Source organism: Halichoerus grypus, chromosome 1 (assembly GCF_964656455.1).
Source record: "Halichoerus grypus chromosome 1, mHalGry1.hap1.1, whole genome shotgun sequence".
NCBI lineage: Eukaryota > Metazoa > Chordata > Mammalia > Carnivora > Phocidae > Halichoerus > Halichoerus grypus.
This window is the reverse complement of record NC_135712.1, coordinates 68,375,359-68,395,697: the sequence shown is the minus strand read 5'-3', so window position 1 is coordinate 68,395,697 and position 20,339 is coordinate 68,375,359. Positions and strand designations below refer to the sequence as shown.

At 44.2% G+C, this 20,339-nt stretch overlaps 1 protein-coding gene across 20 annotated transcripts in view; it reads right to left on the bottom strand.

Moving 5' to 3' along the window:
• KALRN (kalirin RhoGEF kinase) overlaps window positions 1-20,339 on the bottom strand; it is a 642,588-nt gene that overhangs the window by 246,872 nt on the left and 375,377 nt on the right. For all 20 annotated transcript variants that reach the window (XM_078066810.1, XM_078066838.1, XM_078066842.1 and 17 more), the window contains exons 18-23: window positions 18,021-18,170; window positions 14,975-15,089; window positions 11,012-11,127; window positions 10,428-10,550; window positions 2,210-2,392; window positions 847-965 (exon numbers count right to left, since the gene is read on the bottom strand). In XM_078066810.1, the coding sequence (XP_077922936.1) occupies window positions 847-965; window positions 2,210-2,392; window positions 10,428-10,550; window positions 11,012-11,127; window positions 14,975-15,089; window positions 18,021-18,170 (806 nt within the window). The remainder of the gene's footprint in view (window positions 1-846; window positions 966-2,209; window positions 2,393-10,427; window positions 10,551-11,011; window positions 11,128-14,974; window positions 15,090-18,020; window positions 18,171-20,339) is intronic.

Below are 20,339 nucleotides of genomic sequence, written 5' to 3'. Positions count from 1 at the left end.
ATTCATATGTTAAAGTCCCAACTCCTAGTACCTGAGAATGTAACCTTATTTAGTCAATTGCAAATGTAAACAGTTAAGATTGGGTTATACCGGAAAAGGGTAGGCCCCTATTCCAAAGTGACTGGTGTCATTAAAAGGAGAAATCTGGATATAGGTACATATTCAGGGAGAATGCCATGTGCACCTGTAGCCAGCCATCTAGAAGGTAAGGAGAAAGGCCTGGAACACATCCTTCCCTCCCAGCCCTCAGAAGGAACCAGCCCTGCCAACACTCTGATCTCAGACTTCCAGTCTCCAGAGCTGTGAAACACTATATTTCTGTTGTTTAAACCATCCAATTTGTGATACTTTGTTACAGCAGCCCAAACAAACTAATACACTCCTTAGATAAAACACAAGCTCCAGGCTTTGCAGAACAGCTTCAGTTTCTTCTGCTCCAAGGGATCCTGGGGTCCTCCTTTATTTTGATAAGATCAACTACATTGGGTTTCTTAATTTTAGAACATACTATTTTTTCCAGTACTACCCAAAAGGAATCTGTCAAAATATTCTTCATAAAGCCCTTGCAAAGATCTCTGGGTATGTGTAACTTTCTAACACCAATACAAAGAAAGCAAAGCGATCACGAAATGGTTTGTTAGGTGGACATGGTTCATTGTTTCCACTATCCAACGCTCTATAATTCTTGATTAGTGTGAAATGTGGGTGGAAGCATCATGTCTGTCCATTCCAACCTCTGTGGGTGGTCATGAGGACACATGAAGCTGTCCAAAGGGGCATGTAGCAGTGAAAACCAAGCATAGTCATGAGGAGCTTGCTAATTGGGTAGAACTCCCCAGAACATACTCTTTCTTCCGGGCTGACTTCCGCTTCTCTTCATTGACTTCGTGGTTGGCGTCCCGTAGCTTGACCTCACGATCTGAAAGGCTTGCTGGGATGATGTCCAGCTCCAGGTCCTTATTGTCCTACACACAGAGAGATTGCAGAGGTCACCTTGGAGATGCCTTGGGAGAGGAACTTATCAGAGTCAGGGGAGGCGGTAGAAGGCAAAAAGAGAGGAAGATACAATGGAGCAGGTTGTAAAGACAGGGAATCCCACAAACAGCCACCTACATGTCCTCCTCTTCATGGAATTTTTTTTTTTTTCAAATAAGAAAGATATAAAATGTTCAGGTCAAATGGTCAGGGCTAAAATCCATGGCAAGGAAAAACAATAAACACATTTAATAATTAGTGTCATATTTCCCCAAGGACTTTGGTCCTGATTAAATCTAAATGTACACACACATACAAAAATTAGTCTAAAATTGGTTATTAACCATTAAAACAGATGTGAAACAGAAACACATATAGACATAAGAAAACTTTCATTTGTCAAGGGAAAATAATAAAAGCCAATATTTTTATTTAAACAAGAACTTCCCTTGGAAAGAGAAAGCTAAATGATAGAACAATTATTAAATTTGCCCATCTCTGCTTATTTTAACCACTGTTTTGTATTTATATAGGATGGAAACCTTTAGAAAAAAATCTCACGGTTTAAAGCCTTGGGGAGGTGTTATTATTTCCCCCAATTTTAGTGGTTTAAGCAGTTCACTCTCTAGTCTGTTCTGCTTCAGAGCATCAGCCTATTTAAAGATTTAAGAATTAGAAATCCTAGGATTAAATTGCCAGCCTATATTTAGCTCTTAATTCAGAGGTTACTAACCTCTATTACAAAGAAGAGATTAAAAGTCAGTCTCCCTTGATTCTTGGCAAATAGTACCTCTTTTCAGTTGAAATGTCAAATAGCCTTTGCACAACTGCATCCCTTACTCTTGAAAGAATACTGTAATACATACTGGGGACCCTAACATTTGCTGATTAACATAATTGGGTGGAAGATGGTACTGATGAAGCCAAGGTAAAGGGTTTAGTCCTCAAAGTCAACAGTTAACTCTACACATAGAAAAACTCTGTTCTGTAGCCATGGGCCCCATCCCCGGCCAGCCAGTTTTGCTATCTAGCATTAATCATGAGGGGCTGGAGGCCAATGGCTCATCAAGATCCATCCCCTCCACTAGAAAAATCACACAAGGCAAGCATTCTAGGGGTCAAGAGCTCAGAAAGACTGCTCTGGAGAGCCCACTTTCTTCCATGGTAATGAGAGCAGCAGTGCCAAGAGAGACGAGAAGGAAGGGTGTCCCAGGTGGGCAGCGCCCATGCCTACCTCTGTGTTGACGCCTAGCGCTTTCTCCAGGGAGTACCGGTACTTTCCCATCCTCAAGGAGAAGTCTCTGTAATGCTTGTCCACCGTGGTCACCCATTTTCTGATCTCCGTGGCATGAATGTGGCCTTTTTCCACAAAGCTATCGGCCAGTTGAATCAGAAGCTTCACCTTCTCCTTTGTTTGCTGTCCCAAAAGATGGTCTCATGTTACTAGATTCCATTTACTCTCATGGCCTTTCACTCCCATCCCCTTTTCTTCACAGCAGCCACAGATACCTCACTGCCTGCCTGGGTTTATAGCCCAGCTCTGTCACTAGCTGGGAGGTCCTGAACAAACTACTTAAATCCTCTGTGCCTCAGTTCCTTTATCTGCAAAATAGGGATCATAATAATCCTCCATCATAGGGTTGTTGTGAGCATCTCATGAGTTGACAATGTAGAATGCTCAGAACAGTGCCCGGGACGTGGTGCTCACATTAAGAGCTCAGGAAGCAATATATGTTAGCCAACATGATTACTGTTAAGCATCTCGTGCATTAATACGGCCCTTTATCAGGTCACAGAATATGTTAACATAACATCTGAGACTTATTTGAGTCTTAAAGCATCTCTAAAATGTGGGTGGAAGGAGGTGGTGTGGATCTCTTTGAACCACAGATGAAAAAAGCTGAGGCTTAGAGAGGCTTAGGGCTTGTCCAAGTTCATACCACCTGTAAGTGAATGATAGAGCCTGTTGGCTTCTGGACCACAGCACCTCGTTCTCTCCCTTCACTGCACTGGCCTGAAGGTAGGCTTTGTCAACAGCTAAGGTGGCACATGCCAGGATCTAAAGAAATCCAATTAGCAGATTAAGAGTAAAGTCTGTCCCTTTCACCACTAGGATCTTGTCTTTAGTTTCCATTAGAGAGAGAGAGAGAGATAAGAAGAGAGAGAGGAGTTAATGAAGCTAGTATCTATTATGTGGCTGAGTAAGGTGTAGTTTTGATGTGTATTGGATTAATTTCATTTCCAGCAAGAGTTTGTTCAACACTTACTCTGTCTACACCATTGTGCAGAGGGCTGTGGGGACAGGCTTGGGGGGTAAATAAAAGAAGAGAAAAAGATACTCATTTTCCCCAAACAGTCTATATCTCTAGAGGGGACAAGATTGTCATGCAGAGTGGTTAAATAACTCAGGGCATTATGAAATTGAATGTCAACATGAGAAGTATGTGGAGTTAACACTGCAGGAATTTTAAAACAGGAAAAAAAGGAAGGTGGGTTGTCATGGGCAGGAAAGGTCCTGTGGGGAGGAGGGACTTACGTTGGGTAAGATATGGAAACAAAGGAGATGTTCAAAGAAGTAAACACTTGCTCATCTTTTATCCTAAGATTGCGTTTTGAAACTCCAAGATCAGGGAAGCTTGATTAATTTTAAGAAAAAGGAAAGAATATTTAAATGATATTCTGAGAAATAAAATTATTACCTTTTGGATTGGAGGAGAGGAGATTCAAGGTTTTTTTGTTTTGTTTTGTTTTTGTTTTTTAAGATTTTACTTATTTATTTGAAAGAGAGAGAAAGAGTACGAGCATGAGCTGGGGGGGGAGGGGCAGAGGGAGAAGCAGACTCCCCACCGAGCAAGGAGCCTGATGCGGGACTCCATCCCAGGACCCTGGGATCATGACCTGAGCTGAAGGCAGAGAGACGCTTAACCGACTGAGCCACCCAGGTGTCCCGGAGATTCAGGTTTTGGATCATGCTAGAATCTAGAGAGCTGAGGGAAACTGAGGCAGAAAAATCTCTGGAGTAACAGTAGAACAGACAGAAGAGCCTTTCTTTACTCTACCCTCCTCCCTCTCTTTCTAGGCTCATCTACAGACCTCCCACAAGAGAATGACCCCTCCCCCGCACCTTCAAGAAATGCCAGGGAGGGACAGCTTCTGACCGGAAATGTAAGCAAGGCCCGGGAGGTGTGGGCTCCAGCTCTCCAGCAGCTCCCACGTTCGAGCCTCTCCTATCTCAGGACAGCGGGCTGGTCCCCAGGCTGGGAGACAAGGGCCCGGAAGAGCTTTGTCGTGAAGGGAAGAAGGTGGGTCTGAGGATAGCAGAAGTAGCTCCTCAACCATGATAAGGCAAAGAAAAACAGCACTGGAAATTGGTTAAGAAAAGACCCCTGGTAGCCTAAGGACTTGTAGAGCTTACTGCATTTAGGTGGGTTTTTTTTTTTCCCTCTGAAAAAAACTGTTATAAGGTTTGCTATTTATTTAAAGCAGAGATTAATTTTTTTGCAGCCATAATCAAGAAATCTTTACATAAAACTCTTGAAAACAGGTATTTTCTGCTCTCAGTAAGGAGACTTGGGCATGAAATAGGGGTTTTACATCCAGCTGGTGGCAGCCCAGCCCTCCCGGCAGCTCCATCACCAGAAATCATATCCTGAAACATGGAAACTGTAATTCAGATGCAACAAGGAGAATGCCTTGTGATCAAGTGTATTGCAGCTATGTGTGGAACCTGGGGGAGCAAACGGACAGTAAATTGGGCAGTGTAGACAAGCCCTCCCTATGTGGCCTCACCTACCTTTGGCATACCTTAGCTGCCATGCTCTCCATGGCCCCTAAACACCAGCCATGCCAAACCTCATGTGCTCTTCCCGCTGTGAGGGGTGGTTCCTACTCATCCTCACTTTCTATCCAATGGCCCTCTTTCATCTCCTCTCCTCCGCACAAGCTGAGTGGGGAATGCCCTTTCCAGTGTCCCCACACTGCTACACCGTGAGTTACTTATGTGTCTCCGTCAGACCATGCACTTCTAGAAGTGTTACATCTTATTCATTTGTATCTCCAAAGTCTAGAAAATAGTAGGTGTACTATAAATGCTGAGTAAGTGAATTAGTGAGTAAATACTGTGTTTGGAGGTAAGTAAAGCTGGACCAGCAAGAATTGAGGGTTTATACTGGGAAGAATGAGATGAAAAAATCCGACCCATACACTGGACCCCAACCATGCCCACAGCACCTACTGAGAGTAGTCTGAAGTGATTTCTTACAAACGAGTGACCATGGGGGCACCACATGAGCTGCCACATGCTTGGCCACAGCTGATGTGATCAGAGGTAAAAGCCTGTCTCACTTGGGCAGTCCGTCAAGATGCAGCCACTGACTTCTGTGGCTTCCTGGCCTAAAATCTCCATCTAAACAGGGACAAGGGCAATGTGCTGGGTCAGTTAAGGTTGTTTTTCTGGGGATTTGAACTGCATAGGGAAGTCGGTAGGTGGCTGCAGGGTAGAAGTGAAAACACAGGCAGCAGAAACGAGACAAGAAGGGCAAGCTGAATCATAGTAACAGTGATCACGTATTCCTGATCCCCTGTCATGACATGATCAGGCAGGGGGGTTGCTGGAACTGCCCTTGGTGTAGCTTTCACGTCCAGAGGTGAGACTATGTCACATTTCTTGTTCTGCCCATGAGGCCAAAGTCACTCGGATTTTCTTGGACTCCTGGGAGGTCCAGCCATGGCTTCTCTCTTTGTCCACATATAGCCACACAATATCTTTTCCCTTTCATAACTCAAACCAGTTTGAAACTCAAATCTTGCCACCAAAACAGAGTAACTTATCTAGACTGATAAAATGGGGGTCAGATTGCAGAGGCCTCTGAATGGTAGGGTCAGAAGTATGGGACTGATCTAGTGGACAAAAGGGAGTCTTTAGGGAATATAATTCATTTGGACCTGGAAATCTAGAACAGACATCTCCACTTATCTTGGGCTTCATGGGTCCCCTATAATGTATGTTTTGCTCTTTCTGTTTTGAATTCTATGTAATCTGATAGAAAACTCAGAGGTGAAAAAGAAGGGGTCAGTAGTTCTATTTTTCATCTTTTTCCCCCCCTTTCTCTTCCTTCCTTCCTTTGATCAGTTAATATCATACCATCTTTCCCTAATCAGTGAACCCTACTCTGAATACAGTTTATAAAAAGTCCTTTTGGTGTCTTTTGCACATCTCACAAGTCTTTAAGATTTAGCCTTCTTGATGTTATTCTTGTAATCTCATTATCATCTTCCAATTTGCCTTTCATTGCTGATATTCCTTGTATTTACTGATACATTCTTTGTAGCTAGGAACTTATTGAGCTTCCTGATGTGGATAAACAGTTCTCTTGAGATATATCTTCATATTCATTCCAGAGGGGAGAGTTTGTCATTATATATGAGAAACTAAATCTTTCAAAAATGTCTATCACATGTGAGCTATATTCCTCTTGAGTCTCAGAAACAGAATGCCCACCTTTTACCTGAACTGTTTCTATTCTCCTTTTCTCAGTCTAACGCACCTGTCTGACAAGCCCAGTGTCCCCTTTCCTCATGGCCTGAAGTCCTGAATTAGCTAATTTAGTTCAGCTCAGGCTCCAGTCACTTTTGTTATCATTTAATTCTCTCTTGTTAAGAAGAATAATGTGTGGTGATTAACATAACATAATAAAATAAAATAGAAAAAAAGAATTAAGTCCAATTTGTCTCAAAGCTTCTTTCACTTTCAGAGATAAAATGACCAGTTTAGAAAAGTGTTTTTCTCAACATCATTCCTCATTATGAGATGTAAGTTAAAACCCTGATGAGATACCACTTCACACCCTCCAGGATGGCTATATTAAAAAGACGAATGATAACAAGTGTTGGAGAGGACGTGGAGAAGTTGGAACTCTTACACACCACCAGTGGGGATGGAAAATGGCATAGCCATTTTGGAAAACAGGTCAGCAGCTCCTCAAAAAGTTAAACAAAGAGTCACCATATGGCTCAGCCATTTCACTCCTAGGTAGATAGCTAAGAGAACTGAAAAAAATATGTTTACACAAAGGCTTGTCTACAAATATTCATAGCAACATTGTTCATGGTAGCCAAAAACTGAAAACAACCCAAATGTCCATCAACTGATGAATGGATAAACAACATGTGGCCTATCTTTATAATGCAATATTATTCAGTCATACAAAGGAATGGAGTACTGACACATGCTAACACCATGGATGAACCTTGACAACATTATGATAAGGGAAAAAAGCCAGACACAAAAGACCACATATTATATGATTCCATGATTCTGTTTATATGAAATCTCCAGAATAGGCAAATTCACAAAAGACAGAAAATAGACTAGTAGTTCCAGGCCTGAGGAGAGGAAGGAATGGGGAGTGAGGGGTTTGTTTTGGGGGTGATGAATATGCTCTAGAACTAGTTAGTGGCAATGGTTGCACAACCTTGTGAATACACCAAAACCACTGAATTGTAAAAAATCAAAAAACCAAAGAACCTAAAAAAAAAAAAAAGTTTTGCTATTAGAAAGAAATAGATTTCTTCCAGCTGTCAAGATGATTAAGCTTTCCTATCATCATGTGCCTTGACCCCTTATAAAATTTTTGAAACCCACAATAGGAAAATATCTTGTGTATTCTTCTAACTGGATTTTCTACAGCCTACCACAATAAGAAAAATTTTGTTATCCTCTTATCCCCACCCAAATTCTCTTTATCTTATTTTTATTCTTATACTTGTGGATTGCTATGTAGAAAGTACCTTTTTATTTTTATTTTATTTTATTTTATTTTTTTTAAAGATTTTTTATTTATTTATTTGACAGAGAGAGAGATAGCGAGAGCAGGAACACAAGCGGGGGAGTGGGAGAGGGAGAAGCAGGCTTCCCGCAGAACAGGGAGCCCGATGTGGGACTCGATCCCAGGACCCTGGGATCATGACCTGAGCCGAAGGCAGACGCTTAACGACTGAGCCACCCAGGCGCCCAGAAAGTACCTTTTTATATTCAGTGTTTCTTCTACTTGAATCTGCTTCTTTGGAGCAGAGTATAATAATTCAATACACTCAGTATGCTCTATTGCCCTGTTTAGTTGTGAAGGCCACCATATTTATCCTCTTGTGGTTTAAGGTCAATTTGGCTTCCATTTCAAATTCACTTTACTGGTTACAAGGATTACAATTAAAGATGGCTGGTTAAAGGAGGCTTGCCTCTGGGAAGTGGGACTGGAGTGGAACAGGAGGCTATTGACCTTTTATCAGAAGCTCTTCAGCTGGATTTGTTACCCTGTAGATATCGTAATAACAAATAGCCCCAAGGCCTGGAACATGCTAGAGGGGAAAATGAAACCCTACTGCGGAGTTAAGTTAGGAGGCATAGAGAACAGAGAGAGCCAAAGTAATAGAATCATATTAAATATAGATTTGGGGAAGGAAGTTGTTGAAATCTACTCAAACTTCTTTTTTCCCCAGGTTCACAAATATTTGCAGCCTCTCTTCAATGCATGATTCAGTCACGTAAGTGAATAAAGTGTGGTTCTTATCCTTTGGGATCTTGCTGGCTCATATCAGAGATAACACTTCACACAGATTACTGGAGAACCGGACAGTTCATGGCGGGTCCCTTAAGGGCCAGACAGACAACAAGGGCTAGAGTGCAGGGATGGGCCAGATCACATCCTGGCATGTCAGCAGGATCAACAAAGGAGGAGGCAGTCCAGGAGAAAGGTGCGCTCTTTTTAAAAAGTATAAACTAGAAGGAAGAAAATGATATTCTAGGCAGAAAAATCATATAGAGGAGGTACAGAAGCAAGAAAGTATATGATGTATCTCTCAGAGGGTAGGAAAATACATCCATTCAGCTGGAGCATAACATTTACACGAAAGAATAATGAAGATAAAGCTGGGGAGGTAAGGTCATGCCGTTGCGGAGGTTGTTCACCTGAAGGCGCTGGCGAATCACTGAAGTTCTTGGACTGGGTGGTAATATGACCCACCCAGTGTCTTAAAGATGAACAGCAATGATGAGCAGGGTGGATGGATGGGAAGGAAGGAAAGGCCACAAGCATGGAACCCTATTACAGTGGTTACAGCACAAATGGAAAAGAGAAGAAAGACGGAAGGAAGATTTTTAAATGGACTAAATAATTCTCTACATTTCCACTTAGGTTATGAACAGATTCTGATCCTAAGAAGTTCTACTACAATCCATCCTATGTGGGTAGGAACACCAGTGGATCTGATACTATTCAGCTTGTTAACGATTCATTACTGACACTATTTGGAGAGGGGCAGATAGACACAAAGTAGGTAATTCAAAAGCTATTTTCATTTAGATTTGAAAAGAGTTCCGTGTATCTGTCACCTTCCTAGTGCTGTCTGTTCTAGCTGGTACTGAAATGAGTCTCTTATCTAAAGTGACAGCCTTCCACATCAGATGAAAAGGCCCCAAAGCTCACAGGGATGCGGGGAAGGTTTCCCACTATCAAAAGTTCATAGTGTAGGAGTCATAAAGTGAATATCCCCTTCTGAAGGATACGTTCAGGAATGAGGCTGAGGGCCTAATTTTGTCACAGCAAACTAGAGGAAACTTGCCTTTAGTGTTGGAGGGATCTCTGGGGGAGGATGGGCACTAATACATTCCCCCCGCCCGTGCCGTGATGCCCCACAAAAGCAGCTCTCATCCGGGGAGAGCATCTGCCGTGTGAGGAAGTGAGGCCAAGACAGGCTCGTCCATGGCAGGGAGCCCAGTGTGAGGGACGAAGACGCTACAAAGAGCCCACGGAGACAGATCAGATTCTCATTCCAACCCAAGGGTCCTCAGATCAAATCCTGGCTGTGAAAACACATTTCCTCCTACCCTAGCATTTCCTGCCTCAGTGTGAGTGGGGGTGTAAGGGTGCGGGTGTGTGTGCCAGTGCACATTTTGCTCCCCAGAGACCCCAGCCTGGCTCGTTTGCAGGTCTGAGGCCAGATGGAAGTAGTCAGCTCAGGAAGTAAGACACTCACCTGCTTTGTGAACCCATCCATAGTCGTCGGCCTAGAAGGCAGACTTCCCAAACCATTCAAACATCAAGAATATGCAGATAGGTGCAGATGTTCACACATGCAGTGTGCATTTCACATGAATACATCCCTCTGCCTTACTGGCTCTGAAAGAATACAGCCGAGTCTAGACCTGGAGCACGAAGATGAGTATTTGGAAGCACAGTGTAGAGGAGCTGACTTCCCTCATACAGATGCTCCAACCAACAGCTGCAATTCTCTGGGTATTCAGGTTTCAAAGGAGATCACCCTACCCGTGCGTCCCCACCCGTCCTGTGGTCAGCATTCCGGTGTGAAGAGGCTGCTCTCCCTTCCATAATATGAACCTGGCCAGACTGGGGAGTGCTGGGTGGATGCGGGGTGGGCTCCCGAATGCTTCCTACCTTGGCAGGCACCCTGAATTCCCCATATTCCTTCAGCAGTTCCTGAGTCTCCTCTGTGGTCTCTCCAGTGGAGGTATGTGTTGACAGGTAATATTCACCTGTTTCTTGGATCCAGTCCAGCGCCTGTGGGAGGAGACAGCCCACCCAGTCCCCCGAAAGTCAGTTATCCTTAGGAAAACATGCACTGCCACACTGTTTGGGACAGTGTGACAGACCCGGGAAATACTGGCACATTCGCTCAGTAGATAGCTGACTGAGCCCTCTCCCGTTAGACTCGGAATAGCCTACCAGTAAAGACAGCATCTCATCCACTAGCCCTCATCTTCTAGTCCAGGCCCAGCATCGTCCACGGGTTAGGGGCCATCTAAGCCCAGCATCTCCTCCCAACTCCTGGTACAACGTGCTTGGTAAAGGCTGACTGACAGGTAAGTGACAGTCCGTTCTCCTTCCTTTCATCAGCACCGCCTCCCGTGTCTACTCTGCCTGCCTCCATGACCCTCTTCCGGACTGTCCCATGCTGTGGCCATCTGGGTGTCCGCACAGTGCCCCGAACGGAGGCACAGCCAGGAGAGCCGTGGACATACCTGCTTCGCGCTGCGCTCAAACACCACATATTGCTGGCACTGGTCTAACCGCCGCTTCTTCAAGGTCCAGAAGTGCAGGACACGGTTCTCCCTCTGTAAGAGCTCGCTCAGGATGGCTGTGAGGCAGAGGAGAGGAGCACTGGCTCGGGAAGGCCCCAGACAAGTCTGGCTGGCTGCTTGCACCGCACACCCCAGCTGCCAGACGCCTGTGACTGTCCTGCCTCCCCAGGGGACTAATCCAGGTACCCAAAGTGAGGACCCGAAAGCATTTCCCAGAGGGGAGCAACATCAGAGGGACTGAGGCGGGAGCCTGTTGAAGAGGTTCTATCAGTGAAGGGAGGAAGAGCATGCCCCCGGGGAACTTAAAGGTGACCCTGATTCCCTTCACCCCAAAACCAATCCCTGATGGTAAGAGACCTTGGGAAGTGTCTGCTCTTAAAATAACAACTAACTCACTTGGCCCCTGGAGCCTATGGACAGCAAGGGGACTTGATAAGAATCCCAGCCCCTCTTGGGTTCTGGGAGAGGGTGGGAGAGGAACGAGAGCGTGAGGACCAGCGTAACTGCACGGGCAACCCGGCTCACGAGCCGCACTCTGTGCCCTGTACGGGAGGCGGTGCACACGGCACCGGAAGAGCACGACCCCTAAGTCACGAGCGAAGGGGAGCTGTGTTGGAATTGCGTCCACCTAGAATCATGTCTCTAGGTCCAAATTTCTGTGTTGTTGCGATCTGATCATAAGAAAAGGTGAGAGCTTTCCTCGTGTTACCTCCAGTGATATCAGGTGAGAGGGCATGCACAAGGCATGTAGCCCGATGGTGGGCCACGGCAGGTGTCCATCCGTGTCCAGTCTCTCCCTCCTCCTGTCACTGCAGCAGCAGCTGGCCACGTGCCCAGATTCCCTATGTGTTTTAACAGTGTGCTCTAGGCTGGAAGCACTCACATTTAGTCTGTATTATGTCTGCCTCCGGCTTCCTGCTAACTCTGTTAGATACTAGTACACGATAACGATGGTATGAAAAATCAGTATTTATTAAGCACTCACTCTGTGGCAGGCACATATTCTCACGTCAACTCCCCTGTGATGCACGTGCCATTATTACCTCCATTTACAGATGAAGAAAGTGAGGTTCAGAGAGGATAGGTACCTTGCCCAGGGTCATTCAGATAGGAATGTTTGACTTCAGAGCCTGAGTCCTTAGCCGCCTTGGTCCTCTGGGCTATAGGGGCTGTGAAGCACAGACTACTGTGCTTTATAGAAAGGGGCACCTGCACCCCAATGTTTATAGCAGCAATGTCCACAATAGCCAAACTATGGAAAGAGCCCAGATGGATAAAGAAGATGTGGTATATATCTACAATGGAATCTTACTCAGCCATCAAAAACAATGAAATCTTGCCATTTGCAATGATGTGGATGGAACTAGAGAGTATTATGCTAAGTGAAATCAGTCAGTCAGAGAAAGACAAATACCATATGATTTCACTCATATGTGGAATTTAAGAAATAAAACAGATAAATAGGGGAAGAGAAGGAAAAAATAAAATAAGATAAAAACAGAGAGAGACAAACCATAAGAGACTCTTGACTATAAGGGAACAAATTGAGGGTTGCTGGAGGGGAAGGGGGTAGGGGGATGGGGTAACCAGGTGATGGGCATTAAGGAGGGCACCTAATGTGATGAGCACTGGGTGTTATACGCCACTGATGAATCACTAGATTCTACCCCTGAAACTAGTAATACACTATATGTTAACTAAATTGCATTTCAATAAAAAATTTTTTTAAGAAAGGGTACAACCAATTTGCAGTGCTTGTACTTAGAACTTTTCATGCATCCTTTTGGAAGTTTGATTCTCTAAGGACAAAATCTGTCTCTCTTCCCTTAGGCTGAGAACTTTCACAGGTCTCAATTATCCACCAATCCCTATATCCATGCCTTTATTATGTAACTTTTTAGATCCTCCCCAAAGAGACAAATTGAGTCTCCTCACCCCCGCCCTAGGGCTCAGCCACGTGACTTGCTCTGGTACAGGGGTTGTTAACAGATATTATACAAGCAGGAATTTAGTGTGCTTGTGCACTTGACCTTGCCCTCATCACTGTAAGAGTTTTCCTGGGTAACCACTTCTTCAGTTGAGGTCCCAGAATTAATACATGTGGAGCAGACAAGACTCCACCCTGTAGTGAGGCCCTAAGCCAGCCAGGCTTGCAGAACCGCATTGCTGAGCCCGGCCAAGACAGCTGATCCCCAGCCAATGCACAATAAATGCTGACAGTCGTGTGTCACTGTGTTTTTGGTTGTTATGCCGTAATAATTGCACCTTTAACAAAAACTTAAAATAAGTGGCACTGGCCTTAGGTCCAGGCAGCGGGTAGAAAAAAAATGGGTATAGGAGAGATTGTAGGTCCCTGCTCAGATGGAAGCCTCAATTGGGCAAAGACAAGTGAGAACCAGTGTTTAATCTTTTTGTCTCCTAATCAGAGCTTTGCTCACTGCAGAATCTTACAGGGTGGTTAAGAGAATCAACCCTGATCAGGCAAAAATCCTGACGAGTTTCAGATTTCATTTCTCCCCTTCTGGAAAGCTTTCCCAAGGACAACAACGTGCCCTCACCCCCATGAAGGTGCAGCATATCCTGCTCTTTCTGGGAGCCTGACGCTTGCGGCATGCTGAGGTATGGGGGGGCATGTGCTCGCTCAGCAGGCTGCTGGCCTCCCCCACACGGCTGCCTGCATCACTAAGTCAGAACACAAGTGTTGCAGCATGCAGGATGGGCCAGCCAGCCACAGGGTCCCTGGACCTCAAACGGGGAGCACATCTGGGAGAGGAACCCTGCCTCCCTCTTCTCTGTAGAGAATTTTATTCCTAAATTTAATTCTTCCCAGTGGCCTCTGATCTTGCCACCTCCCGAGCTCCCTGAGCAGCGCCTCCCACTACCGGCTCTGCAGCCCTCGGCCTGCCCCACCCCTCACTCCAAGTCAGTTTCAGCTCCCTCCCTGGCCTCGGTCTCCAGGCTGGGAGCCCTCTGCTGTGTCGAGATGACATCTGTTAAATTCTTCACCCACTCAAAGGCTAATTTCTGCATGGTCCAGCATAAGTGATACCACCGATAATTTAAGCTTAATGTGGTCATCTAATAAGCAATTATTAAAGGCTACTGATTTTTTCATGTAATTGTACACTTTATAGAATTGAGAGAGAGATTAAAGACTTCTAGACCAGTACTTAGCTAAATTTTATGTGCACACAAATCATCTGGTTGGGGCTGGCAGGAGCTCTTGCCAAAACGCAGTCTAATTCAGTAGGTCTAAGGCAGGGCCTGAGGTCCTGTTTCGTACACACTCCCAGGTGATGCCAGGGCTGCTAGTCCGGGGGCCACATTTTCATGAGCAAGAGTTCAGACGCCCTTCATTTTAAAGTAAGAGAACTGAAGTTTTAAAAGCTCACACAGTAAGTAAAAATGTAATAGAACTTGGTTTTATGATTCTCAGTCTGTGTCTCGTTTCCAGGCTCTAAGATAGCCTAGTCTGTGCTTCTTAATATGTTAGCACATCTGGCTACTTACATTTAAACTAATTAATATCCAATAGAAGGAAAAATTCAGTTCTTCAGTTGCATTAGCCACATGAGTCAAGTGCTCTGCGCCCACTTGACTAGTGGTTTCTATATGCACCGTGTAGATATAAGACCATGTCTGTTCCTCCAGAAAATCCTGTTAAGTGCTGCTCTAAGATCAAGATGAACGAAAAAGTGCTGGGGAAATTTTATCTTCATTTTCCTTTTCCCAATCCCGATGCACGTTTAAACATTGCCCATGAATCCCCACCGCCCATGCCACCCCACATCGAATGTCTTCTTATTGGAGGAGAAGCAGGGGATGCGGGAGCGCATAGCGACCAGGCGTGCAGCATCGGGTCTGTGCTGCTGACGCGGCTCGCGGCCGGACGCCCGCACTGACCTTTCACCTGCTGCTCAGGTCCCCGGGTGTGGCCGGCGGCACTGGGCATGCTAACGTTGTTCCTGTGGATGTACTTGAGGAACACCTCCGCGTTCCGCCGTGCCAGGGTACAGGCCTGAAAGAGACCGAGGTGTGAGGACCCCAGCAGGGCCGTGGGCTCTGAGACCCTGTGGAAGGGGTGTTGGTGGAGAAATTTCTGGAGCTCTGGGTGAGCAGAGCCCCGGAGGCCACTTCTGGTTCACAGACACTCCCATTTCAGTGCGGGAGGCTCACCCTTTTGTGGCTTAAAGAATTACTCCTTGGGCCTCTCCCCTTCCCATCCCAGAGAAAAATCAGAATTCAGCCATCCCTTGACTACCTCTCTGCTGATTCAGTATGACTAATGTCATAGGTACTAACGTCTCAGGCTGGCTTTCCTCTGTCACCAGAATGCCTCTTAGAGGACCACAGGAGTAAGCCACTTTCACATTTGTTTAATTTAGACTCGAGAAAGCAAATTTGGTAAACAAGCCTATTAACCATACATTCCCTATCTAAATGGAAGTCACCCACATTTAAAAAACTTATCTGTCCTTAAAATTCACCCCCACCTCAATAACACTAATATCCTGTTGCTGGGAAATATTGGATCCACACACAGGAATAAGAGCCATTACACTACCCTCTTTATGCCTCCCATTAGCTGTGGGTGGCAGAGAGGACAGGTCACACTCTCCTTGTGCCCATGGAGGAGACCCAGGCCCAGAAAGGGCAGCAATCATGAAGCACACCTGGGCTGGAATCTAGGACTATGGACAGAGTATTTCTAGTTTCTCTCAAGACCACAGAATTTCTGAATTTCTTTAAAGAGCAGAATTTTTTCTGTTGTATGAGTCTGGAGACAGTATAAGTCTCCCCTTATCCACAGTTTTCATCTCTGCAGCGTCCGTTACCCACAATCCACTGCAGTCCCGAAGCAGGTGGTCCTCCTGATGTATTGTCAGGCCAGTAAGTAGCTTATTGCTACATCACAGTGCCTACGCCATTCCCCTCACTTCATCTCGCCACGCAGGCATTTTATCATCTGACACCATCACAGGAAGGATGAGGACAGTCCAGTGAGGTTATTTTGAGGGACAGACCATACTCACATAACTGTTATTACAGTATATTGTCATAGTTGTTCTCTTTATTTATCAGTTATCTATTATCAGTTGTTCATCTCTTACTGCGACTTATTTATAAACTAAACTTTATCATAGGTGTATATGAGTAGGGAAAAGCATGGTATATATAGAGTTCAACACTATTCGCAGATTCAGGCATCCGCTGGGGGTCTTGGAACATATTCCTCATCGATAAGGGGGACTGCTATTTACCCTAGTCCAATAATTTTTAATCTACAGTTTCCAATATTATCTAGACCAAACTGTCAAACTTTAACACCTTTTTATGTTTAACAACTGATTCTATAAATTATATAGTAAAAAATTATTTTAAATTTTGCATTAACAATAGGGGTTTCTGGGAGCTCTTGTAAAAGACTGTTGGGTGGGTCCATCTATTATGAGATCAATGAACTTAACAGCTGGATGGTGGTCCAATTTTAGTATATGTGCTGCCGAAGCAAGCACGTGGATGGTGCTCCAAAGCTAAGGTATCCAACATAGATCAACTAATACATTTAAATGGAGAACTCAATGTTCCATCCCTCGGGCATTTAATTCCCACAGCAACAGAGAGTTTCTCACCTATGATTTTAGGCATGTAGAGAAAACATTAGACCAGAACATTTTCTTCTTTCATTCTTCAAAAGAAACATGTAAGTTTATGAAGTAGTATCTTTATACGTCTTTTAAAAGTCTTTCATATGCTCTCTTTCAGTCACTGTTTTAAACTTTGTTTTATGGTACTGAAGACTTTTAAAATCTCTTAAGCCCGGTATAAAGCCTTTTTATTTAATCTTATTGGTAAGAGCTGATTACTAAGGGTTTTGATTGAGTGCAGGTGCAGACACCTGATAGATAGGAGGAGGGTAGGGAGAAACCATCTCAAAAAGAGAGGGTGAGAGGGAAAAAAAGTGAAACTCAGAGGGGTGGTCAAGTAGAGAAAATCCCTAATAAAAGAAAGTCAGTTAATTACAGAGTTATAGAAAAGCAGTGGCAACATGTCAGGGTATAAAAATTCTCTTTGTACTCTCAGAAACCTGAAAGGAAGCAGAACATGAAAGCAAGAAATTTGAGAGTAAACAGAGCCTTTAGATAAGTTTTAACACAGACGAATCTGTCAGAGAGATGATCAAAGCCTGGCAGAAAGAGGCTTACTAGGACTTTCCACACTAGCTGAAAGCCTGCTCAGAGCAGGACTGTGCTTCCTCCCTGAGAAGCCGGGGCTCTATTAAGAACAAAAGAAACAAAATGAGGTATTTTTCTCTTCATGCAACAGAATAAATGGTGTTATAGCTATTGGTTATTGATAATTGTTAGATTGGCAAATAAATAAGGTGTCTAAATTTATTTAATTTTTGCCCTAAATTTTGCATCATCCATTTATAAAATATTTATTTTAATACTGCTTTATATCTAGACTTATATATATATATATATATATAATTTATTTCTTTTAAGTTATCCCTACACCCAACGTGGGGGCTCGAATTCATGACCCTGAGATCAAGAGTTTGCATGCTCTACTGACTGACCCAGCCAGGCGCCCCCAAGGCTTATATATTTCAATTGAAAATATTTTCATAAACCAAATATAACTGGGTGAAACTATGTGTTTTTCTCAATTACCAACATCAATGGGATATTAAGATATTTGAACATGGCCCCTGCAGTAATGGTATATAACTATTTAATTATATAGAAAGTGCTGAGAGAAATAAATAATGTTGGAAGCATAACTTTTCAACCTTTCAAATTAACTAGCCAATATCTTCTCTATAAATGCCTCCCTTTAGATAAGAAATGAGGAAAAACAGGCGGATGGAAAGCCCATATGATGAAGCGTGTGTGTGTGTGTGTGTGTGTGTGTGTGTGACCTTGGATTGACAGTGTGCTCTGACCTTAAGAAAGGCCTCCTTTTGTTCCAAATGTTTGCTGATGAGTGGGATGACATGGTCGATCTCGGCTGCTGGCCCCAGTTTATCTCGTCCGCCACACCAGTCCTCGTCTCTCCGGTATTCTTGCTCTAAACTCTCCAGGACACTACAGACCTAATGAACCACAGAGGAAAGGCTCAGTAAATTAATAGATCAGGGAAGTGTTTTCTGAGCACCTTCAGCTGACAGAACCCTGCGCAGGTGACACGTTTCATTTGAAGCTCAGTCTGTAGATTTAGAACATGCAGTGCCCCTGGGACATGGAAGGGAAGTCCACGATGCAGTGGAGCTCGGGAGACAGATTAGGACTGAGAGATGGATTTTGGAATCATCTTCTGACAGTCCTTGGCTGAAGGCTGACATCACTTAGGGATAGTATATAGAGTAAGAAAGGAAGAAAGACCAGTAATTTCAGGGGTTTCAAAGTGATTTTTATATATTCTATCGCTGGAACCTTATGATAATGCTGTGAATGTGGCAGAGCAGGAAAATGAAGTTTAGAGAAGATACTAGGCTTGCCCAACCATCGTCACTTGCCCTATAGGAAGTAGCCCTCAACAGAAGTGAAGGAGGAAGCGGCTTGCGTTGTGGGACTCATGGGCCATCAGTGCATGTTTTCTTTCCCCTCCCTTGGCAAAAATATCCCAGCAAAGATTGTCTAGAACTATTGTTATAAGGCAATGATATCTTCAGGCCTTCTATTACAAAACAGACATTTTCTTCGGAGGATAATAAATTTGGGTTAACTTAAAAAATAGTTGCTCTCCAAGTGCTAAGAAGCCATGCTTTAAAAGCAAAAGCATTTTGAATGGGACTTGGATGGAAGTTAGGTTGGGTGTAACAGAAGGGGACGCAGGGCAGTCTTGTGTCAAGGCCTAGGGAAGGGTGCAGAAAATAGAAACTCATATCCCTATACCTTCCTTCAATAGGCTTTGAATGCTTGGATATGGCAGCCGTGGGGGGGGGCAGTTGGGAGGGGGACAGCTACAATATCCTGGGTCCCCTTTGCCTGAGAAAGTCATCCCTTTTGCTGAAGAGTGTGGTGTTGGATAGGATGTTTACTGAGTGATGAACTGAGCTGAAAGATGTCCCAAGCAGCATACCCTTGCAGCCAACATGCTCCCCATGTCATGAGAAGGCCTGTCCCTGAATTCTGACTCCTCTAGCACCACACACCTCTCCTCCTGCAAGGCATGAACATGTGTAGGAGGGCCCACATCTTGAGAGAAAATGGATTATAGACAAGCAAAAACTTTAAGAAAAGACATAATTATATCCCATGATAATGCTGGACTAAAATCAACTTGGGAACTAGAAGAAATGAAAAGATTATCAAGCATAAATCCTTTAATTTAGCAGGTAAAGAAACAAATCCAGAGAGGTGACCTTTGGTAAGGTCAGTTTGGGGTCAAATTTCCTGATTCTTTAATGTAGTGCTTTGTCCCCTTCTAGACCCATCAAAAACTAAAATTTGTGTATGATACTACACAAGGATTAAACCTCATTAAAAAAAAAATCTGGATACAGGTATTCCCTGCTTTTCACAAGCACCTCACTTTTTTGAAAGACCTACATTAATACCTGTTTTTTGCTAACTGAAAGAGATATGAGGAGGGTTTTCACCTTTATGAAAAAAGGTAAAAAGTGAAAAGAGTGTTTAGCGTTTGTTCTGCAGTGAGCTGCGGAGCTGTCCCAGAGGCAGCGTGCACCCTAAGCAGTGAGAGTGACCCCCAAGCTCCGTCCCCGGGAACTAAACCCAGCATCTCAGCATCCAGCTGCCTCAGCTCTGAACTGTGTCTATGACCATCCGTGCTTTATCTCGACTTATTCTGTGCATCCGTTAGCAAGATGTGTCCCTAAGATTTCAGAAAGGCCTGAAAGAGGTTACTTTTTGGATCTGGGAATATTCAAAAATTTTTTCCATATAAGTCAGTGGTCATTGCTTCTTTACATCTGATCTCAGCTTACAAAAGTTTTCATAGGAACACTCTACTTTCAGATAGCAGGGGAAGCCTATATTTAGTCGTCTGGCATCATTTGTTGAAGACTTCACTTTTGAATTGTTTTGTCAAAAATCAACTGCATATTGGAGGGGAAGAATGAAGGGGGGGAAATCGGAGGGGGAGAAGAACCATGAGAGACGATGGACTCTGAAAAACAAACTGAGGGTTCTAGAGGGGAGGGGGGGTGGGAAGATGGGTTAGCCTGGTGATGGGTATTGAGGAGGGCACGTTCTGCATGGAGCACTGGGTGTTATGCACAAACAATGAATCATGGAACACT